The sequence below is a fragment of the Nicotiana attenuata genome, unplaced genomic scaffold (genome assembly GCF_001879085.1).
Source record: "Nicotiana attenuata strain UT unplaced genomic scaffold, NIATTr2, whole genome shotgun sequence".
Classification (NCBI taxonomy): Eukaryota; Viridiplantae; Streptophyta; class Magnoliopsida; order Solanales; family Solanaceae; genus Nicotiana; species Nicotiana attenuata.
The window spans coordinates 111,821-128,673 of record NW_017672008.1 but is presented as its reverse complement, the minus strand read 5'-3'; the positions used below and the strand labels follow the sequence as shown (position 1 = coordinate 128,673).

The following is a 16,853-nucleotide window of genomic DNA, read 5'->3' as shown; positions in this document are numbered from 1 at the left end:
GGACTGGGGTCTACGTATTGGCTCAAGGAGTTTTTAGGTGAGTTGATATAACTCTTTACTAAAGTGGTTTAACTCACAAAAGCACGCATACAAGGTGTTTGATGAATTGCTTAAAAGAGTTTATATTTACTTAATTGGAGCGAGTGAGTACCTATTAACTTAGAATTGTTCTAGCAAAAGTTTAGATGATTTATTATGATATATGTGCATAAATTTTCAGATTTTTGTGTTATTCTTATACGCTATTTTCATGTTGAAAATTTATGAAGAAGCAAGAATCTTTAGAAATACTTTTAGATGTTTATTTCATTCTTATGTCATGCTTTACATTTAAGGATACCAGCATGAGCCTGTACATGATGTTCCAAAAAGAAAAGATTTAGATTTGAAAAGTCACAAGAAGAAGTTTTAGAAAGAAGAGATTTTTTTGGGAGTATCCTTTATTCTGAGAAGGGGTCATCGTCCAGGCCGAGGGTCCTGACCAAGACGTTGACTTCCTGAAACTACTTGTGCCAAAGTAGGGAGCACACGAGCCGAGGGTCTCGTTGCTGAGAATTTACTTAGCTAAGCTAAGGTATGATACATGAGCGCTGAGAACCATGAAGCGAGTGGCACCTCGTGGATTGGGCCTATTCGATCAGGTTGGGATCGAACCCGTGCCGATCACACGGTGACTAAGACAGAAACAGGTCAGGATAGTTGGAACTCCCAAAATATAAAGAGAAGTAATTTTTTTAAGAAAAAGAAAATAATGTTTTTAGAAGATTCATAAACTGCTATTATGCAATTATTTTAGAATTGTTCTTAGAGGCTTTATGTTTTCTATGCATTTAGATTCTTTGCTCGTAATGTATATTGTATTAAAGTTTCATCCCCTGTCGTTGAGACTCACTGAGTACAATGAATGGTATTGACGTTCTCTTTTGGGAACCTACGTTGGTCTGCGGTACAACGTAGAAACCGATTTTACAGGCGAGCAGGCTACAGTTTAGGACTCCCCTCCCTTCCAGTGCTATTGGTGAGCTCCGCTTTTGTTCGTGGAGTATTCCTTAGAGTTATCTTTATTTAGCTATTTCTTTGTTTACCTAGAGAACTGGCCAGGAAATCTCATTTCCTGAGCAATGCGTCAGTTTATCAGTAGAGGCTTCATAGACACAGTCGGTGGGTTAAGATTCAGATGTTTAACTTAGCAATATTTCATTGTTTACTACAAATAAAGTTTTGGAGTTGGCTTATTTTAGGTATTTAAATTAATTAAAAGTATTTGGTTATAGTATTGTCTTATTGCATATAAAGTTTGAAGTTATAACAGATTTGATAAGCGCAGATGGTTCGCTCGGTCATATTTAGTGATCGGGTGCCGGTCACTTGTTTAGAAAAATGGGTCGTGACATCATGTATACATTTTGTTAAATGATAATATGATATGCTTTTGCACGTGTCTCTGAAAATAAAACTAAATCATATCATCATAGGGATCAGAGGGAGCTTCGATTTTGTCTGTGCCAAATTCGTGTTGTGTATGGTTAAGCTTTTAGCTTTCATGACCTTTGCAGATTCTTGAATTTGGTTCTCTTATTTAAGTCTTTAGCTACCATTATCTGATAAATAACAACAATTTTGAGATAGAAAACATTTAACGGCGTATGTTCTCCCCTGCGAATGAAGTTGTGGGGACCCTTCCCAGGCTTGGCATCTTTCATTCCCTTGAAAGAGATCCCAGGTGCAGTGCCTATTCACTTTGAATATCTTGAGGTCCGAATTTGTTGTTGTTGAAGAATGAATAGTGGTTAGGATAAGATGTCAATCGAGCGAATAGAGAGTTGCCTTTTCAGGTTGATGTTGAAGAATGAATAGTGGTTATAAATTTGATTGTAGTCAAATTGCTTTGAGTTCAAAGAAGATGCCTCCAACTATGCCCTTTTTTTAATTGATGTAATTTGATTGTAGTCAAATTTGTCAACTACTTGGGGAACCTGGCCAAATTATGCACACTCTGGTTCTTAGCCACAGTATGTTTTTTTAGTTTTTTCTTATAAGGTAAAATTTTATTAATAAAGTACCAAGATGGTACAACATAGTACAAACCGCAAACAGGAACCAAACAAACAGCCTACTCATTTTTCCTCCTAGCAAATCCAAAAAATCCATATACTGATTCATATTCTCTAGAAGACTGCTGTTACACCAAAAATAAAGATTATGAAGACAAACTATTCCTAGTTCTAGAGATATGCTCCCTTTGCTCATCAAAACATGCTTTGTTCCTCTCCAGCAAAGCAGTATGTTCTTTAGTTACCTTAACATTTACATTTGGGACAGACGCAATTAGATTATTTCACTTGATTTGCACAAAATTCTGAAAAAGGGTCATTTACTTGGAAAAATTAAAATTGAATTATAATATGGAAATTATTTTCATAAACTAAACTAGTGAAATTGATTAATTTTAAGATCACTCATTCGATAATCATTTAGTTGGAAAATTTAGAAATGACTTATTTTGGTTCTCCACAAAATCAAGAATCATTCCAGCACACGATATTGGATTGGTGTAAAAACTAGGTAGAGTAACAAGCGCAAGATACACAAAAAAGCTATTGTACCCAAAAACTGAAAAGATGAATCAAGAGTAAAGACAGAACAAAAGAATCATATATATCGCAAAAAATAAAAACAAGCAAATCCAACAGAAGTTCTTCCAAAGACTTCTTACCGGGCTTTTGTTAGCTGTATACTCAATAGCATCCTTTCCATTTGAGATAAACAGTTGCTAAATTCATCTTTTTATTTGTATTCTTGATGACATGCAAAAATCAAGTTCGATTCAATCCAGCAACAGCTTTGAGGGTGTAGCAGTAGAAACAAAAAGAAGAATTACAGTTGATTCATGATGGAGGAATTTGGTACGCAGACTGCACTTTTGATTCCAGCAAAGAAACGTACTTATCAAGCATCGAAATTACAGCTTCAAACTCTGTAACTTGCTGCTCTATTGTATCAATCTGTTGAACATACTCGTCAAAGCTGCCACTTTTAGACTTCAATTGCTCCACAAAGATCCTCAATCCTGAAGCCACATCTCCAAATCCTTTATATTCTTCAGCAACTCTTGTATTCATTTTCTCCACTAGTCCAAGTACATTGTTGGTTTCCTGATATGCAATTAGCAAAGCAGCATTACGATAAAAGCAGAAAATCAACTATACACACTAGTACCAGCACAATCCATTTTGAAAGTGTATGTTCTTAACCTAAACACAGCCGAATATTTTACAAAGATGCAACAGCAGTCATATTAGCGGCTGTACTCATAAAGACCTATCTATTGGATATATCACTACCATGCAGGATTCATTTTAAGCTATGAAAATGAAGATGCTAGAAGGTTCATGGTAAAGGAAAACTATAAAGCAAAAGAAGACAGAATAAAAAGTAAAGCTAAGCAAACAAGAATTATTCTATGCTCTTTTCTGGATCTGGCTTTGCTTACTTCCTCAAACGAATGGCTAATACTGAGTGAACTAAAGGGAGGAATGAGGGAGTTACTGAATCAACAAACACTTCTTTGCCTTGGATGAAACAATGGGGTCACTCATCCTATCTGAGCAAAACAACTGGTCAGGTTCCACGAAACCTTTACTTAATCCATGATCTTGAATTGGGCAATAATGATTTCTAATAAACCAAAGGCAGGAACGAAATCTATGAACTAACAAGTTCACAACAATTTCTCCTTGCAACTAATAGTTATCATTAACTGATCATTTGTGAGCTAAACATCTGGTCAGATTCATCAAAAGAGCAATCTTCCACTTTATCTGTGCAAATTATCTCTTAGCTGCCTGCTTAGGAAAACTGTATGGCTGTTATTGGGATGGCAAGTTGGCAACCTTGCAGTATGTTTACAGTGGGAAACATGTAAGGTACAGTAAAATTCCTTACAAAATTATGTCCATGCTGCTAATGTAAGTTAAACACTAATTGAAAATTTAGTAATTAGCATACACATGCGGGACAACATATGAGGAAGAAAGAAAAACTAATTTGTACAAAAGTTTATCATATCTGGGCTAATTAGAAACCCATCCAACCCCCCAACTCCCTCACATCCCCAACAGAAGAAAGAAAAAGAACCAAAAGACACACAAAGCAGCATTATGAAAGAAAATTGCCAAAGCTTTCTTATACCTGGAGCTCGCCTCTTATCATCCTGGATACATTGGTGAAAAGATCATTGAGTGACTCAGCCAAGTGATCCTGCTCCATCTTTTGGAGCAATTCACCGTTTGAGAGCTTGATGGGTGAGCAAAAGATATTGCACTTGCTATTGGAGTATTCTAAGAAAATAAAAGCGACAAAAATAACTGTTTTAGTATAATTTGAGGTAACAATGCCAAGAATGAAACTTCAAATTAGGAGATTGATGGTAAAGGGTAAACAAGAGAAAGCCAGGTAACTAGATAACTGCATGCACACTACGAATAGTACATTTGATCGGCTTTAATTATTACTTGAGTGCTAATAATGCAGGAACAAAAAAGAAATGTCTAAGATGAGGAAAACTATTGTTCAATGTTTGGAGCATAAGTGGAGCAGACTAGGGAAAGTACATATTAGACATCAAGATAGTATGTGCCTATGTGAAGAATAGTTGTTGCTACCATTGCAAAAATTTTGCCTCATGTCCTGAAGCCACCATCACTCAATACACGAACGGCTTCTTATCAGCTTCAGCAGTTCTATCCAAACACGTAACTGCTTATTTATAAAATTGGTTTCAGCATCTAAAAGTGATTTTCTGCACTTGATGTTTATCAACTACTTTTAATCAGCTAATCCAAATGGACTCTAACTTTCCCATTAGCGAGCAAGAGTCATTTTCTTCTACAAACATCCCCAACCTTCCTACTTGAATCACTCGCTCAAATCAAAACTTATACATTATTATCAATTTTAATACTAAAAAAGTTTCATCAAACCACTATCTAATTTACCAATATTATTATCAATCTATAACAATTTTTTTTAAAGAAATACCATCCATTCACCAGCCAAATACTAGAATACAAGTGAGAGAGTCACTTATTTCCTAGAAAATACTTTCTTTCATGCTATAGGACTCTTACCTCTTCCAATTTTGAACCCCTTCAACCCCCCCCCCCCCCCCCCCCCCACCAAAAAAAAAAAAAACCCCAAAAATAGGGCTTCAGTCTCTTGTGAATTTTGATGCATCCCATGAAGGCCAGTCAGTATAGATGACTGGAAACAAGTCGTAGAGTAGAGAACAATCTCTACTTGTCCTATACCACTAGTATACCGGGAGTTTTCCTATTTGATCAAAACAGTTATTATCTTTTAAAAAAAAAAATCAGAGTTTGCATCAGGTTATCATAATGCTATTCACACTAACCTATGTATAGTTCAACAATCGAACTCTCTGGTTTTCATGAATTAAAAGAAACAGACTGTTTTTAACAAACTTTGAGTCATTATATAAGCAACAATTTACACTCGAATGCACGATTTTCTAACCATTTTTGCGCCTTTTGTTAAAGAAGGTAATTTAGCTTTCAATTGGGTCCAATAATCTTCAACAAAGGCATTCAATTAGAGCTAACTCTCTTCCCAGTTTATGAGAGAAGCTGAAATACTGAACTATAAAACGAATCGACAGACATATAAAGTAGAACTATAGATACCTTCTTGGGAATCAGAGAAAGATAAGTATGAACGGAGATTCCCCTTCTGCTGATGAGAAAATAGGGGGAATGATGTGCCGGGTTCGTATCTCCTTAACACAAAATTGATCTATATAAGCTAACATAGGCGAGTAGAATTTTTACACATTATTAGTCCCAATGAGTTTAACCATTGTGCTCTGCGTGTAATAATTATTTACCAAATCAGTTCATTTAAAAGAATAATTTCATCTATTAGTTTATTAGAGACCTAAAATAATCTATTATAATAGGTTAAATTGTGTAAAAAAATTATTACACCACCAATATATATATAACTTTAAAGGCAGAATGGCCTAAATGGCACCTATACTTGTGCCACTTTGTCATGCCGGTCCTCCTACTTTACTTTTTTTCATCCAGACACTTTAACTTGTTCAAAATCTATATTTTAAACCCCTCTGACCGTGTGTGTATCTCACTTGCTTGACTTGGATGACACATCATATTCCACGTCATTTTTTATATTTTATCTACTTAAAACACTTATTATATACTATTTACTTCAAGAAAAAGAAAAAGAAAATCAATGCCTCCATCTCATCTCTCTTCCCTAAAATTCACAAATTTCTTCTTCCTAGAAAATATCAAAATTAAATAAAAAACAGAAGAAAATTAGTATTTGATAGCAGAAATGGTCACTTTTAGCAAAGGATTTTTAGGGATTGGGTTGTTTTTCTTTATTTTTTTGGGGGGGATGGGGGGGGGGGGGGGTCGATACCTAGAGAACGAACCATCAGGAAGACGTTCAATCGGAGCTTAATAGCTCAAGTGATAGCGAGTTGGAACCAGATTTGGGTTTACCCGATTCTATCCATGCTTCCAGAAGTTCAATTTCATGAACCTCTGATGAGCGGCTCTGAATTTTAGGTTTACGTGATTTAGGCGTGTGTTTTCTCATACCTTCCCAACGGATTTCTACGTTTTGTTTTCTTCAAATTAACAGAGCCACTTCCCTCTCATTGTTTCTCTGTTTTTTCAGAAGCTTTTTTCTTTTCTTTTTTTACTTATTTATTTTTCATTCTTATTTTAATGATTTTTTCTTTTTATTTTAATTATTTCTAGTTCAAATGTCCTTATTCACGCTCATTATCCGCGTGAATTACACCCACTTTGTCCAGCTCAACCATTATTTTGCCACATGTGCTTGGTCAACGGTCAAAAGGGTTTAAAATATAAATTTTGAACAAGTTAAAGTGTCTGGATGAAAAAAAGTGAAGTAGGAGGACCGGCATGATAAAGTGGTACAAGTATAGGTGCCATTTAGGTCATTCTGCCAACTTTAAATGACACCACATTTAATCTCGAATTAATGATAATATATGCCGATTGAAGGTACGAGTTACTAGTGCCAAACTAGCATAAATTGGTCCAAACATTAATATTACTAATATAGGTTGAGTACTTGAGTCAAATATTTTGGATCCAAAATTATAACTTATTAAACCATCAAAATTTGGACAAGTTAAAAGATGGTACAGAAAATTGAATTAACGTGATCATCACTAGCTCGGCTATGACGTTGAATACCAGTCCATCTATATAAGCATTGTTGGAGCGAACGGCGTGCTGTATTTTAGTAATTATCACCATAGCTAATTTGGCATCTTCGATCTGATTTAAACTTAGTCTTTATATCTAAGTTTGTTTGTACTTTAGCTATCTCTCAATCTGTCCAAATTCGTTGGATATTTTAATCGACATTTTACATTGAATTTTTTTTACCATTTTAAATAAGTTTTTTCAAATGTTTTATTTTTCAACTACTCCTTTCATATGCCGAGTATAAAAAGCGTCTGGACACAGGTTTCAAATTTGAAATTCAAGCCATCTTTTTCCACCTCTGAACAATATCATTGAAATAAATGAAACATGCATATCCAGGAAGTACGAACCACATTGGGTTTATACGCTCGTAACATCCTGGTTACACGACAGCAACAATAACCTTTGCGTCGAGGCCTCCCTTCAGAGGTCCCAATGCATAAGCAGAAATTGATATAAACCAACATATAGGTTGAACTTCAGATCAGCTAACTATGTTTAACAGAGCAGTCTGTAAAAGGAAAACAAAAGGATGGATTACCATGTAAACTCCATCAACCATCACACAAGTGGATACCAGTACATGAAAAAAACCAATATATACTAGCACAAAACTCATTCATAGCCAAGTGGCCGACTCTCTGTTTTCTCATTCCACTTTACAGACATAATTTATGTAATACAACCGGAACTCAATGGTACATGGATGCCAAGATTTGATACATCTTGAGCAGACCTACTCAAGTTTTGATATCTAGTAGTACATATAAACTTTATTCAATCACGAACCAGCAACCTCAAGGAAATGCACTATCTCCTGTGTCATAATGATCCTGTCATCAGTCTATCTTCCCCGGGAGTGCAACTGATGGTTCTGTCTCATTGTTGCTAGCAGACAACATGAGAAATCACTCACGTGGTGATGAACTCTTCTTAATCAAGGCATAAGCATCACTATATATGGCCACCACGTTAGAAAAGACAGCAAGGACAATCATAAATATGCACAAGATCTTGTCCTTCTTCGTTGCTATGCCATACCGATCCCTGGAACATGAAAGACAGCAGCTAGATCAGTAAATATATACATCCTGGGAAAGAGAAGCGTTTGGGGAGGAGGGAGAAGAAGACCTATGGCAAAACTAAATTAAAAGTATGCATGGTCTTAGTAAAATCTTGAAATTCTGACAGCTACGATATTTGAATTTTGAATTATAAATGAATTCGGAGTGAACCAGTAACACCGGCTTGTCTGTCGATCAACAATGGTGCCAACAATGCCAAACCGCAAGATTACAATACCAAAAACTCAGCTTTGTCTTATGAAGGTCTAATTATTATAGTTGAAGGGCTTAGCAGAAAACATTGAGAAAAAAAGGATAGGAAGGGAAACACTTTTTGCATGTGTTATTCTTCAGCTTCAGTATCTGTTCAGAGAAACCTGTACATAAGTTGCCAAAATTCTCGTCCTTTCAATGGATTTTAAAAATGAAGGATTAATGATTGTGTTCTACTAGCATACATTTCTCCAGATGTGATCCTCTTCACTCCCCAAGAAGACACGTATAAGCAGGAACTTTCTAAACAAGGATAGTAAATATCCATTGTTTTCGGACCAACTGCCCCCTATACGGAAGTTAGATACGCACTAGTAGAAGACATTAATCTATTTCTGTCAGACACGCTGTCACAGAAATGACAATAAATGCACCACAACCAAAAATTTCAACAGAATCAAAGCACCAATGAAGCTGTTCTTCTGTTATATTGCACAAACTCTAGTGAATGTTCCCACATTCTCTTTTTGTTTGGCTGAGGGAGTTAGGAAGATCGCTAAGCAAGATTCGAATCCCAGGTATTGAAAAAGAAAAACATGAGAACAAGTGAACCCTCTGGAATAAATTCTCAAATAGAAATGTTTTTTTACCTGAGAGTAACAGCAGCAGGAAATATGAAGCCAATGCAAACAGCAGCAGTTGCCCCTGTGAATTGAAAAGCATCCCAGATGCTTGGGATGAAATTTGCACCCAGAAAGATGACGGCAATGAGCCCACTGCTGATCAATGCAAATCTCAAATTGTCAAAAGTCAGAGGCCTCGCAGAAGGAAAGAGAAGACCATCCAAGTTAAGCCGCAATGGATAAAAGACAATGGGGAAGACAAGCATCAGGTGGGCAGCATAGCTGACACGAACGACATCATTGAGCAAGGAGCCTAATGGGATTCCAAGATTGGTATCGAAGTTGGCAAGCACGTCATCAAGGGTTGCATCACCAAAGAGGAGAAAACCAAACAGGCTTGTCAACACATACACTGTTGAGCAAAGAGCAAGCGAGCTTTGCACCACTGCTCTGATCTGTGTGTTGTCTTCAAGTTCATTTTCTATTGAATGAACTGCAAAACTTTCAATTTTCAGAATGTTGCATTTCTAGTTGTATGATGACACAGAGTTAACTCTCCTATAACTATAAAATCATCTAATTAGGAATGGCAGGCGGGGCGGGGCGGGTGCGGGGCGGGTTCTGTCTGAACCCGCAAATTTTAAACCCGCCCCGCCCCACATAGAATTTAAACCCGCATTCACCCGCCCCGCACTCCACCCGCGTTCACCCGCCCCGCCCCGCACCCGCAATTTTTTTTTATTTATAAAAATTCTTTCTTTTTTAGAAAGCTAGACTTAAATCTGATTTTTTTAACAAAACAATTAATTACATCCAAAATGTTCTTAAATTCCCATATTTTGCCTCTAAATCTAGTGATTTTGCCTTTAATTTGCTTTAAAAAATAGCACCATTAAAAATAATAAAGTTACTAAAATGCATTTTTGTAAATGCATAATTTTATGAACGAAAATTTCTATTACATGAACTACATATAATTCAAATAGAAGAAAAGACTTTATAAAGATCTCTCTATTAGTTTAAAATATTAAATCCCCACCCGCACCCGCACCCGCCCCGCATTTTTTTTTAAATTTAAAAATTGAACCCGCCCCGCCCCGCCCCGCCCTGCAACCGCAAAATCTCAAACCCGCCCCGCCCCGCTAACGTTCAAACCCGCCCCGCACCCGCACCGCTCCATTGCCATCCCTACATCTAATCTTACTAGCATTCTAATCAGGGAAAGTTGGACAGGAAATTTCATTGAAGTCAATCAGAGATGTCTAAGATAATATATAAAATGAAATAGTTGGTTGAATAAGCGTAAACAAAGTTCAAAATAGCACACAGTACGATTATTAAGTTAATATCAATTCTTCAAGATGGTATGAATTGCAAGTAATAGACAAATAAAATATTAGGATAGACTAAAAGAAAAAAGTAAGGCAATTTAAGTGAATGCAAGGATTATTAAACTTGAATAATGAAATATCATTTACAACAGGCATTAATCATCAAGTGTTAAAGTGCCCCAACTAACCAGAAGTCTGCAATAATAGAACTTTCAATGCATTACATTGTATCTGCACATACATTTGAGTTATCTTTCGGTGAACATAGAAACTTTGGTGAAGTGTAAATTTAAGTTTACCAGGGACAACTAAAGATGATACCACACTATAAATGCTTCAAGTAACTTTATCGCATTTGGCAGAAAAAATCTCTATAGCTTTTTCTTTCAGTGAAGTTTAGAAATGGCAACATATGTATAAAATTATAGTTGGGCTATAGGAGTACATACCATTATAGTGGCATATATATGCTGTAACGAGTATAGGAACAACTGTAAAGAGCTTAAGGAATGATGTCAGATCATACGCATCAGGAAGCAATCTGGGCATAAGAATGGTCCCATTCATTAGCTTGAATACGGTAATCCCCACAGTCACGACCAGGAATACAACAGCCAAGGCGACTGATAATGCAGATGTAAATCTCAATGAATCTGCAATAGCAATATAAGGAGCTTAGACTTGCTACACTGTATATCTAAATTCAGGAAGACAATTCTATTGATAATGAGACAACTGCTGGATTACTCTAAACAGTTCCTGTTTAGAGGAAGAAGGATATGAGCCTGACCACCAACTCAGAGGCGAATAAATACATATCTGATGTGAATTCTACTCCACAATCATGTCTGAATGAGAGAGAGAGAGAGAGAGAGAGAGAGAGAGAGAGAGATTCTAAACTTATTTTTGTCGACATATTTTTGAAAAAGAGCAAGACTCCAGCCACAAACAAGATTGAGTGCTAATCCAGGCATGTATTTCTAAAAGAAATCATGAAATTGAATTTTATTGAACTCACCAAACAGCAACCAGGTTCCACAAATACCCAACTGATCAATTCTAAGATTCGAGTAATAGAAATAGCATTGAAGCTAAGTATTTTAAAATTAAAGTGTACTTTCGAGAACCTGACATATCTCTTGAAAGAACTCACCAATACGCTTCAAGGAAGCCAATGGCGCAAATATGCCAAGAGTGGTGACAAGAAGAATAAAGAACCGACTATTCCACCATTGGGCCCCAAACCACTCTTCCAGGACACCAGCATGGTGAACTCCACTTGAATTTGTTCCAGAGAGCACATCACCTATAAAGAGTGATTACCTTAATCTATCATGGATTAAAAAGCGAAAAAACGACCTTAAATACTTGATATACGATACGAATGTAAGTCTCTAAGAAGCTGTTCAGCTATTAACTGATACCTACCTATGATAATCATGTATACAACAAGTACACCTATGTTGTTAACAAGTACACATATTTGGAGCAGCATCTTCCCATACTTTCCAAAGGTGTCGCCCATAAGACCCCCATAAGAAGCTGATTTAGAAGTCCTGCTAAATCTAATCAACAACTCAATCGAAGATTCCGTCAGAAAAGCCATGAAGACGATCATAGCAATCCCAAGAATTAGACCTAGCGACTTCATGGTCGCAGGCAAGGCCATGATTCCAGCACCAACAATTGTGGTTGATAAATTAAATACAGCCCCACTAAAGGAAGCCCCATCAAACTCATCGAATCCAGCATCTTCCTTATGCTTTGTAGGCAATAATGGTGATTGCTCATCAACCACAGCTTGTTTGCTCCTTCGGGATTTCTTCTCCTTTGAATGTTTAAGGCTTCCAATCGTCATATTCTGAAACTCTTAGATTTTGAGGCTTGTAACTACACTAACTTATAAACAGCAGCTTTAACCTTTCGGTTTCTTTAGAAATATCTGCAGAAAAATGCATTTATCAGCTATTATTATTATTTTATTATCAAACAACAACAAGAAGAAGATTGCCACTTTAATCCCAAAATAGTTGGGTCAGCTATAACAATATCAGCCATTATTATAACATTCTAACTTCCAGAAACACTGATATCAGAGACTTAAAACATACTAGAACAATGAATTAAACTAGTGAAGCTCCAAGAATGCCATAATACTTCAGTTTTCCAAAATGAAACAATACTATGGAATAAAAATCAAATCTTTAATGAAGCCTCAAATATGAAATTCACCCTACCAATATCACTGTCAATAATTTTGATTAAGATCAGCTTTTTTTCCTTCCTTTTTCAGGAAGAAACCAGTAAAGCACATAAGCACTAGACAAAATTAAACATTCACCAAAACAGCATCAACTTGATCTGCGAACTTTGAAGTACTCAGAACTTAAAACATACCAGAAATATAAGAAATTTAACTAAAAAGCTGGAGAATTGGACAGAAAATAAAGACCCAATATAGAATTGTTCAATACATGGGACTTAAACCAAGAGAATGAATTAAATCAGTAACTAACCAGGAAAAAGTAAACACCAAGAACCTCTGTCAAGATGAAATAGATATGGGTAAAAATCAATAGGCTTCGTCTTAATATAAGAGGCAAGATAGAGAGAGAGAGAGATGCAACGAATTATTGTTGTATTATTGTAGTTATTCATATGTACAGTCCCATTGACAAAGACGTCAAGAAAATTAAAAAAATATAGTAGGCCACAAAATATTTCTGATTTTGAAGATGACAAACAAAAAAACGAGTGGTATTGGAGGGATCGAGCAAAATCCATTAACTGATATAAATGAAATGAAGTTAAATACAACTAAATGGATAAAAGGATTCATGTAATTAACTTATCTTAACTAACCGAAAAATGGATGCAGTGAGGTAAAAGATGATGATACCTTAACATGAGAAGGGTGTGCCTATTAACAAGTTGTTAATAGATCCACCCTTCTTCTCAAAGAAACACGGATTGAAGCTTTCTTCTCTTGTTTCTCTGCAGATTACTTATATGTCACTTCCAATTTCCATTGGGTTGGATTTTTTATTTCTTTTTTGATAATAAAAAATATCTTCTACCAACTACCTGACCCGAAAAAAGGAAAAAGAAAGGGAAAAAAAGAAAAAAAAAGACAACGCCAAACCACCCCCCCGGGCCACCAGTGACCACCAATAGGAGTAGTAGTTATAGTAAGACGGAATGACTTTCCGGCCACTTAGACTTATTGGGCTTTTGAAAGTCGCTTAAAATTTTTCTATTTGAACACTCGAACTTGACAGAATGAGTACTAATAAATACATTCAGTAGTGCGTGTATATCAATTGCGCTGACATTTATTACTTGACATGTGTTATTTGTGAATCCTATTTTTAAATACTAAATAAGCAAAAAAGAAGTTACAAATTAAAAAAAAAAAGAAAGAGAGAAAAAGACCTGAAGCTATTACTCCGTTCGCCCACATCTCCCTTCTTATCCGTTCACCCACCTTCATTTCTTTCCTTATTTTTATTCTTCTGCTTTCTCTTTTTCTTCGGAGTTCTTTCTCTCTCTTATTTCTAAATCAAATTCACAACATCACTATGCTCATGGTTAGACTAGAAAAATAAATTTAATTTTGGAATTTCAAAAAAAAAAATCAATAGGAATCCATGGTTCTAAAGAGCTTTGAAAACCTCATATTTGAGGACAAAAGGCACCAATTTTCCGATTTGCTTGGTAATATGATAGACCTTGGATGCGAGAGCTACAAAAATCAAACTCCACCACTTCCAATGCAACTCCCAGAGGAAATTCCGGTGATGATATCTAATCGGACGACGTCAACTTGCAGCACCATGCTTTAAAAGTTCAGGCGGCTCGGAAAAATAGACGTCTCGCCAAGACTTCTAATACGTACCGCCGATTATTTCTCCATCAAACCCCTTATTGATACGTTCCGTTCTAACTTCACTAGTGCTCCGCCATTTTTGTTACAATCGTGGATATAATTTCAGCACCTGGCTGTAATTTTCTTTTCTTTTTTATTTTTTAAGTTTTTCCCTATTGATAAAGTATTTTTAATCAGATTATTACATTCACGCGCATTTTTTAGCGTGACTGATGTAAAGCCCCGTGAAAACTTGTGCTCAAAACTTAGAACTCGTAGTGCCAAGTTATTAATATGTGTTAGAACCGCGGTTCGGGCCCTTTGTACGGATTTAGCATTTAAAAATCAAGAATCAAAGTTTTCCAGAAAAGTGCTATTATGCGGTCTAGAATGCGGTCGCAAATCAAGTATGCGGACCGCATTTCTATCACAAAGTGAGTCAGTGTGTTAGTCAAATTTGAGGTCAAAATGCGGTCCATTATGCGATCGCATAATTGATATGCGGACCGCATAGTCGTCGCATAATCATCTTGGAATTTTATAAAGGGCAGTTATGCGGTGCATTATGCGACCGCAGAACTGGTATGCGGACCGCATTTCTGCCGCAAACCCAAACAGAATGACCAGATTTTGGGAGCACTTTTGCGGTCCATTCTGCGGGCCGCATTTCCACTTTGCGATCGCAAATGCGATCACAAACCTGACTTCGGGCTCCTATTTTTCTAATTTTTCAACCCGACCCCTTCTTCAATAAAATACCCCAACCCTCCATTTTAACCCATTTTCTGAACAAAAGAGAGAGAAAAAGGGAGGATTCTTGAGAGAGAAAGTCTCATCTCTATCAATTTGATTTTCAAAGTCACCCAGGCCTGGAAATTTCGAGTAATTATCTTCATTTTCGTTCTTGCAGGTAAAAATTCCCAACCCTTTTTCATTGGTTTTCAAATTTACACAAAAAAGGGGGTTCTCACGAATTGATTCTTGAAAATATAAGTTAAACCATACATGCATGTTCTTTAATATCTAAAATCTAGTAAGAGGAATTGGGTAGGAGTAAAGATTTGCAAAAAGGAGTGGTTGATCACGTAAATAAGTTCGGATTGTATTTGTGAACTTCAATTCTAAGATATATGTGTTAACTTGTGAACTAGATTGACGGTACTAGGCTGTTTTGGTGAATTGAAAGTAGAAGTTGAAAAGAAAAATTCGACCCCAGATATGTATGGCTAACTTTAACCTTTGTAAAGTCACCATGTTTGGTGTACGAGTAATTGGTATGCGTTTCTTATGTGGACTATTTGTGAATTTCGTTTGCTTCACGGGTGTTAGGGCAAGATGGCCTATTTCATGAAATCTTGTGACTAAATTGCCTTGAACATTGTTGGTTAACGTTACGATATGACGGTGTGAATAAATGGCAATAAACCAAGTGTGTGTGTGAATTTGTTTATGTGGTAAGGGCTGTGAAATAAATGATGAAAAGAAGTTGTGATTGATGCAATTGAAACAACTGTGGTAACATCATGTGTGGCTTGTCGTGGGCAATTATCTTGTGACTTAAATTGTTATTGTTGCTATGAAATGATATTCGGGATGGCTTGAGGCCATGTGATTGAACTGTGAACTATTGTTGTTGTGTTAAATGTGAATGTCCGGTGGGATCGGGTTGCGCGCCGCAACACGAAGTTATAAGATGTGGGTTGTGGTGATAAGGGTGACCGAGGTAATAAGGGTGGAAAAGTGATCGAAATCACTATTGAAATGAACATATGTGAAAGTTGTGAAACCATTGATGTGATGAAATGATGTTGAAAGGGGAAAAGGAGAGATTGTGAAACTTGTTTGACTTTGGTTGTTCCTTTCATGTGCATTTGATCGTTGATTCTATTACTGTTCGTTACTTGTGTATTGTTTGATTTTACTTGGGGTAAAATTTGTTCATACATACCAGTACAATTCAAATGTACTGACGTCCCTTTTTGCCGGGGGCGCTACATTCGTGTTATGATTGTAGGTGGATCTATAGCAGGTACTCCAGTCCACCTACAGTAGCACTCCTTCACTTTCCGTCAGCTGTATTGGTGAGCCCCTTTCCTCTCGGGGCCTTGCGTGGCTCATGCCGCTTTTCTTCCCGGAGTCTTATTTTGGTATTTGTGTAAGGTATAGCCGGAGCCTTGTTACCGACAAGAATTGAAAAACTCTTTTGTATCCCTAGAGGCTTCGTAGACAGGAATGTGGGTTATGTACTTATATATCTTGTATTTGGGCAGCGTAACTTGTAAACCACGCTAAGTAACCATGTATGTTATGTGTATTTCGTAAAAAGGTGTTAAATTTATAAATGGCCAGTTCCTTTGATTAATGGGAAATGAAAACACGGGGTAACACGTGGGATAGGAAAGGCACCCATGTCCGCTTGACTGGGGCTACCCGGTCGAGCGCCGGTCATGTCCCTCAGTTTTGGGGCGTGA

At 36.6% G+C, this 16,853-nt stretch overlaps 3 protein-coding genes across 5 annotated transcripts in view; 1 reads left to right on the top strand and 2 right to left on the bottom strand.

Moving 5' to 3' along the window:
- LOC109211307 overlaps positions 1-1,605 on the top strand; it is a 4,204-nt gene extending 2,599 nt beyond the window's left edge. The window contains exon 2 of the mRNA XM_019374832.1: positions 1,557-1,605. Within this exon, the coding sequence (XP_019230377.1) occupies positions 1,557-1,605 (49 nt within the window). The remainder of the gene's footprint in view (positions 1-1,556) is intronic.
- Positions 1,606-2,629: 1,024 nt separating this feature from the next.
- LOC109211312 (biogenesis of lysosome-related organelles complex 1 subunit 2) lies at positions 2,630-6,630 on the bottom strand. Of its 2 annotated transcripts, none has more exons than XM_019374836.1 (3): positions 6,463-6,630; positions 4,192-4,340; positions 2,630-3,155 (listed from the first exon to the last, which is right to left on the bottom strand). In XM_019374836.1, exons 1-3 carry the CDS (start codon positions 6,476-6,478, stop codon positions 2,889-2,891), a joined length of 432 nt encoding a protein of 143 aa, XP_019230381.1. In that variant the 5' UTR covers positions 6,479-6,630; the 3' UTR covers positions 2,630-2,888. The 2 variants fall into 2 exon arrangements, with proteins under 2 accessions (XP_019230381.1, XP_019230382.1); XM_019374837.1 differs by lacking the exon at positions 6,463-6,630 and adding an exon at positions 5,703-5,886.
- Positions 6,631-7,798: 1,168 nt separating this feature from the next.
- LOC109211309 (sodium-coupled neutral amino acid transporter 5-like) lies at positions 7,799-13,650 on the bottom strand. Of its 2 annotated transcripts, none has more exons than XM_019374834.1 (6): positions 13,417-13,650; positions 11,946-12,459; positions 11,671-11,823; positions 10,967-11,170; positions 9,214-9,679; positions 7,799-8,333 (listed from the first exon to the last, which is right to left on the bottom strand). In XM_019374834.1, exons 2-6 carry the CDS (start codon positions 12,373-12,375, stop codon positions 8,195-8,197), a joined length of 1,392 nt encoding a protein of 463 aa, XP_019230379.1. In that variant the 5' UTR covers positions 12,376-12,459; positions 13,417-13,650; the 3' UTR covers positions 7,799-8,194. The 2 variants fall into 2 exon arrangements, with proteins under 2 accessions (XP_019230379.1, XP_019230380.1); XM_019374835.1 differs by lacking the exon at positions 13,417-13,650 and adding an exon at positions 13,034-13,139.
- Positions 13,651-16,853: the final 3,203 nt, after the last annotated feature.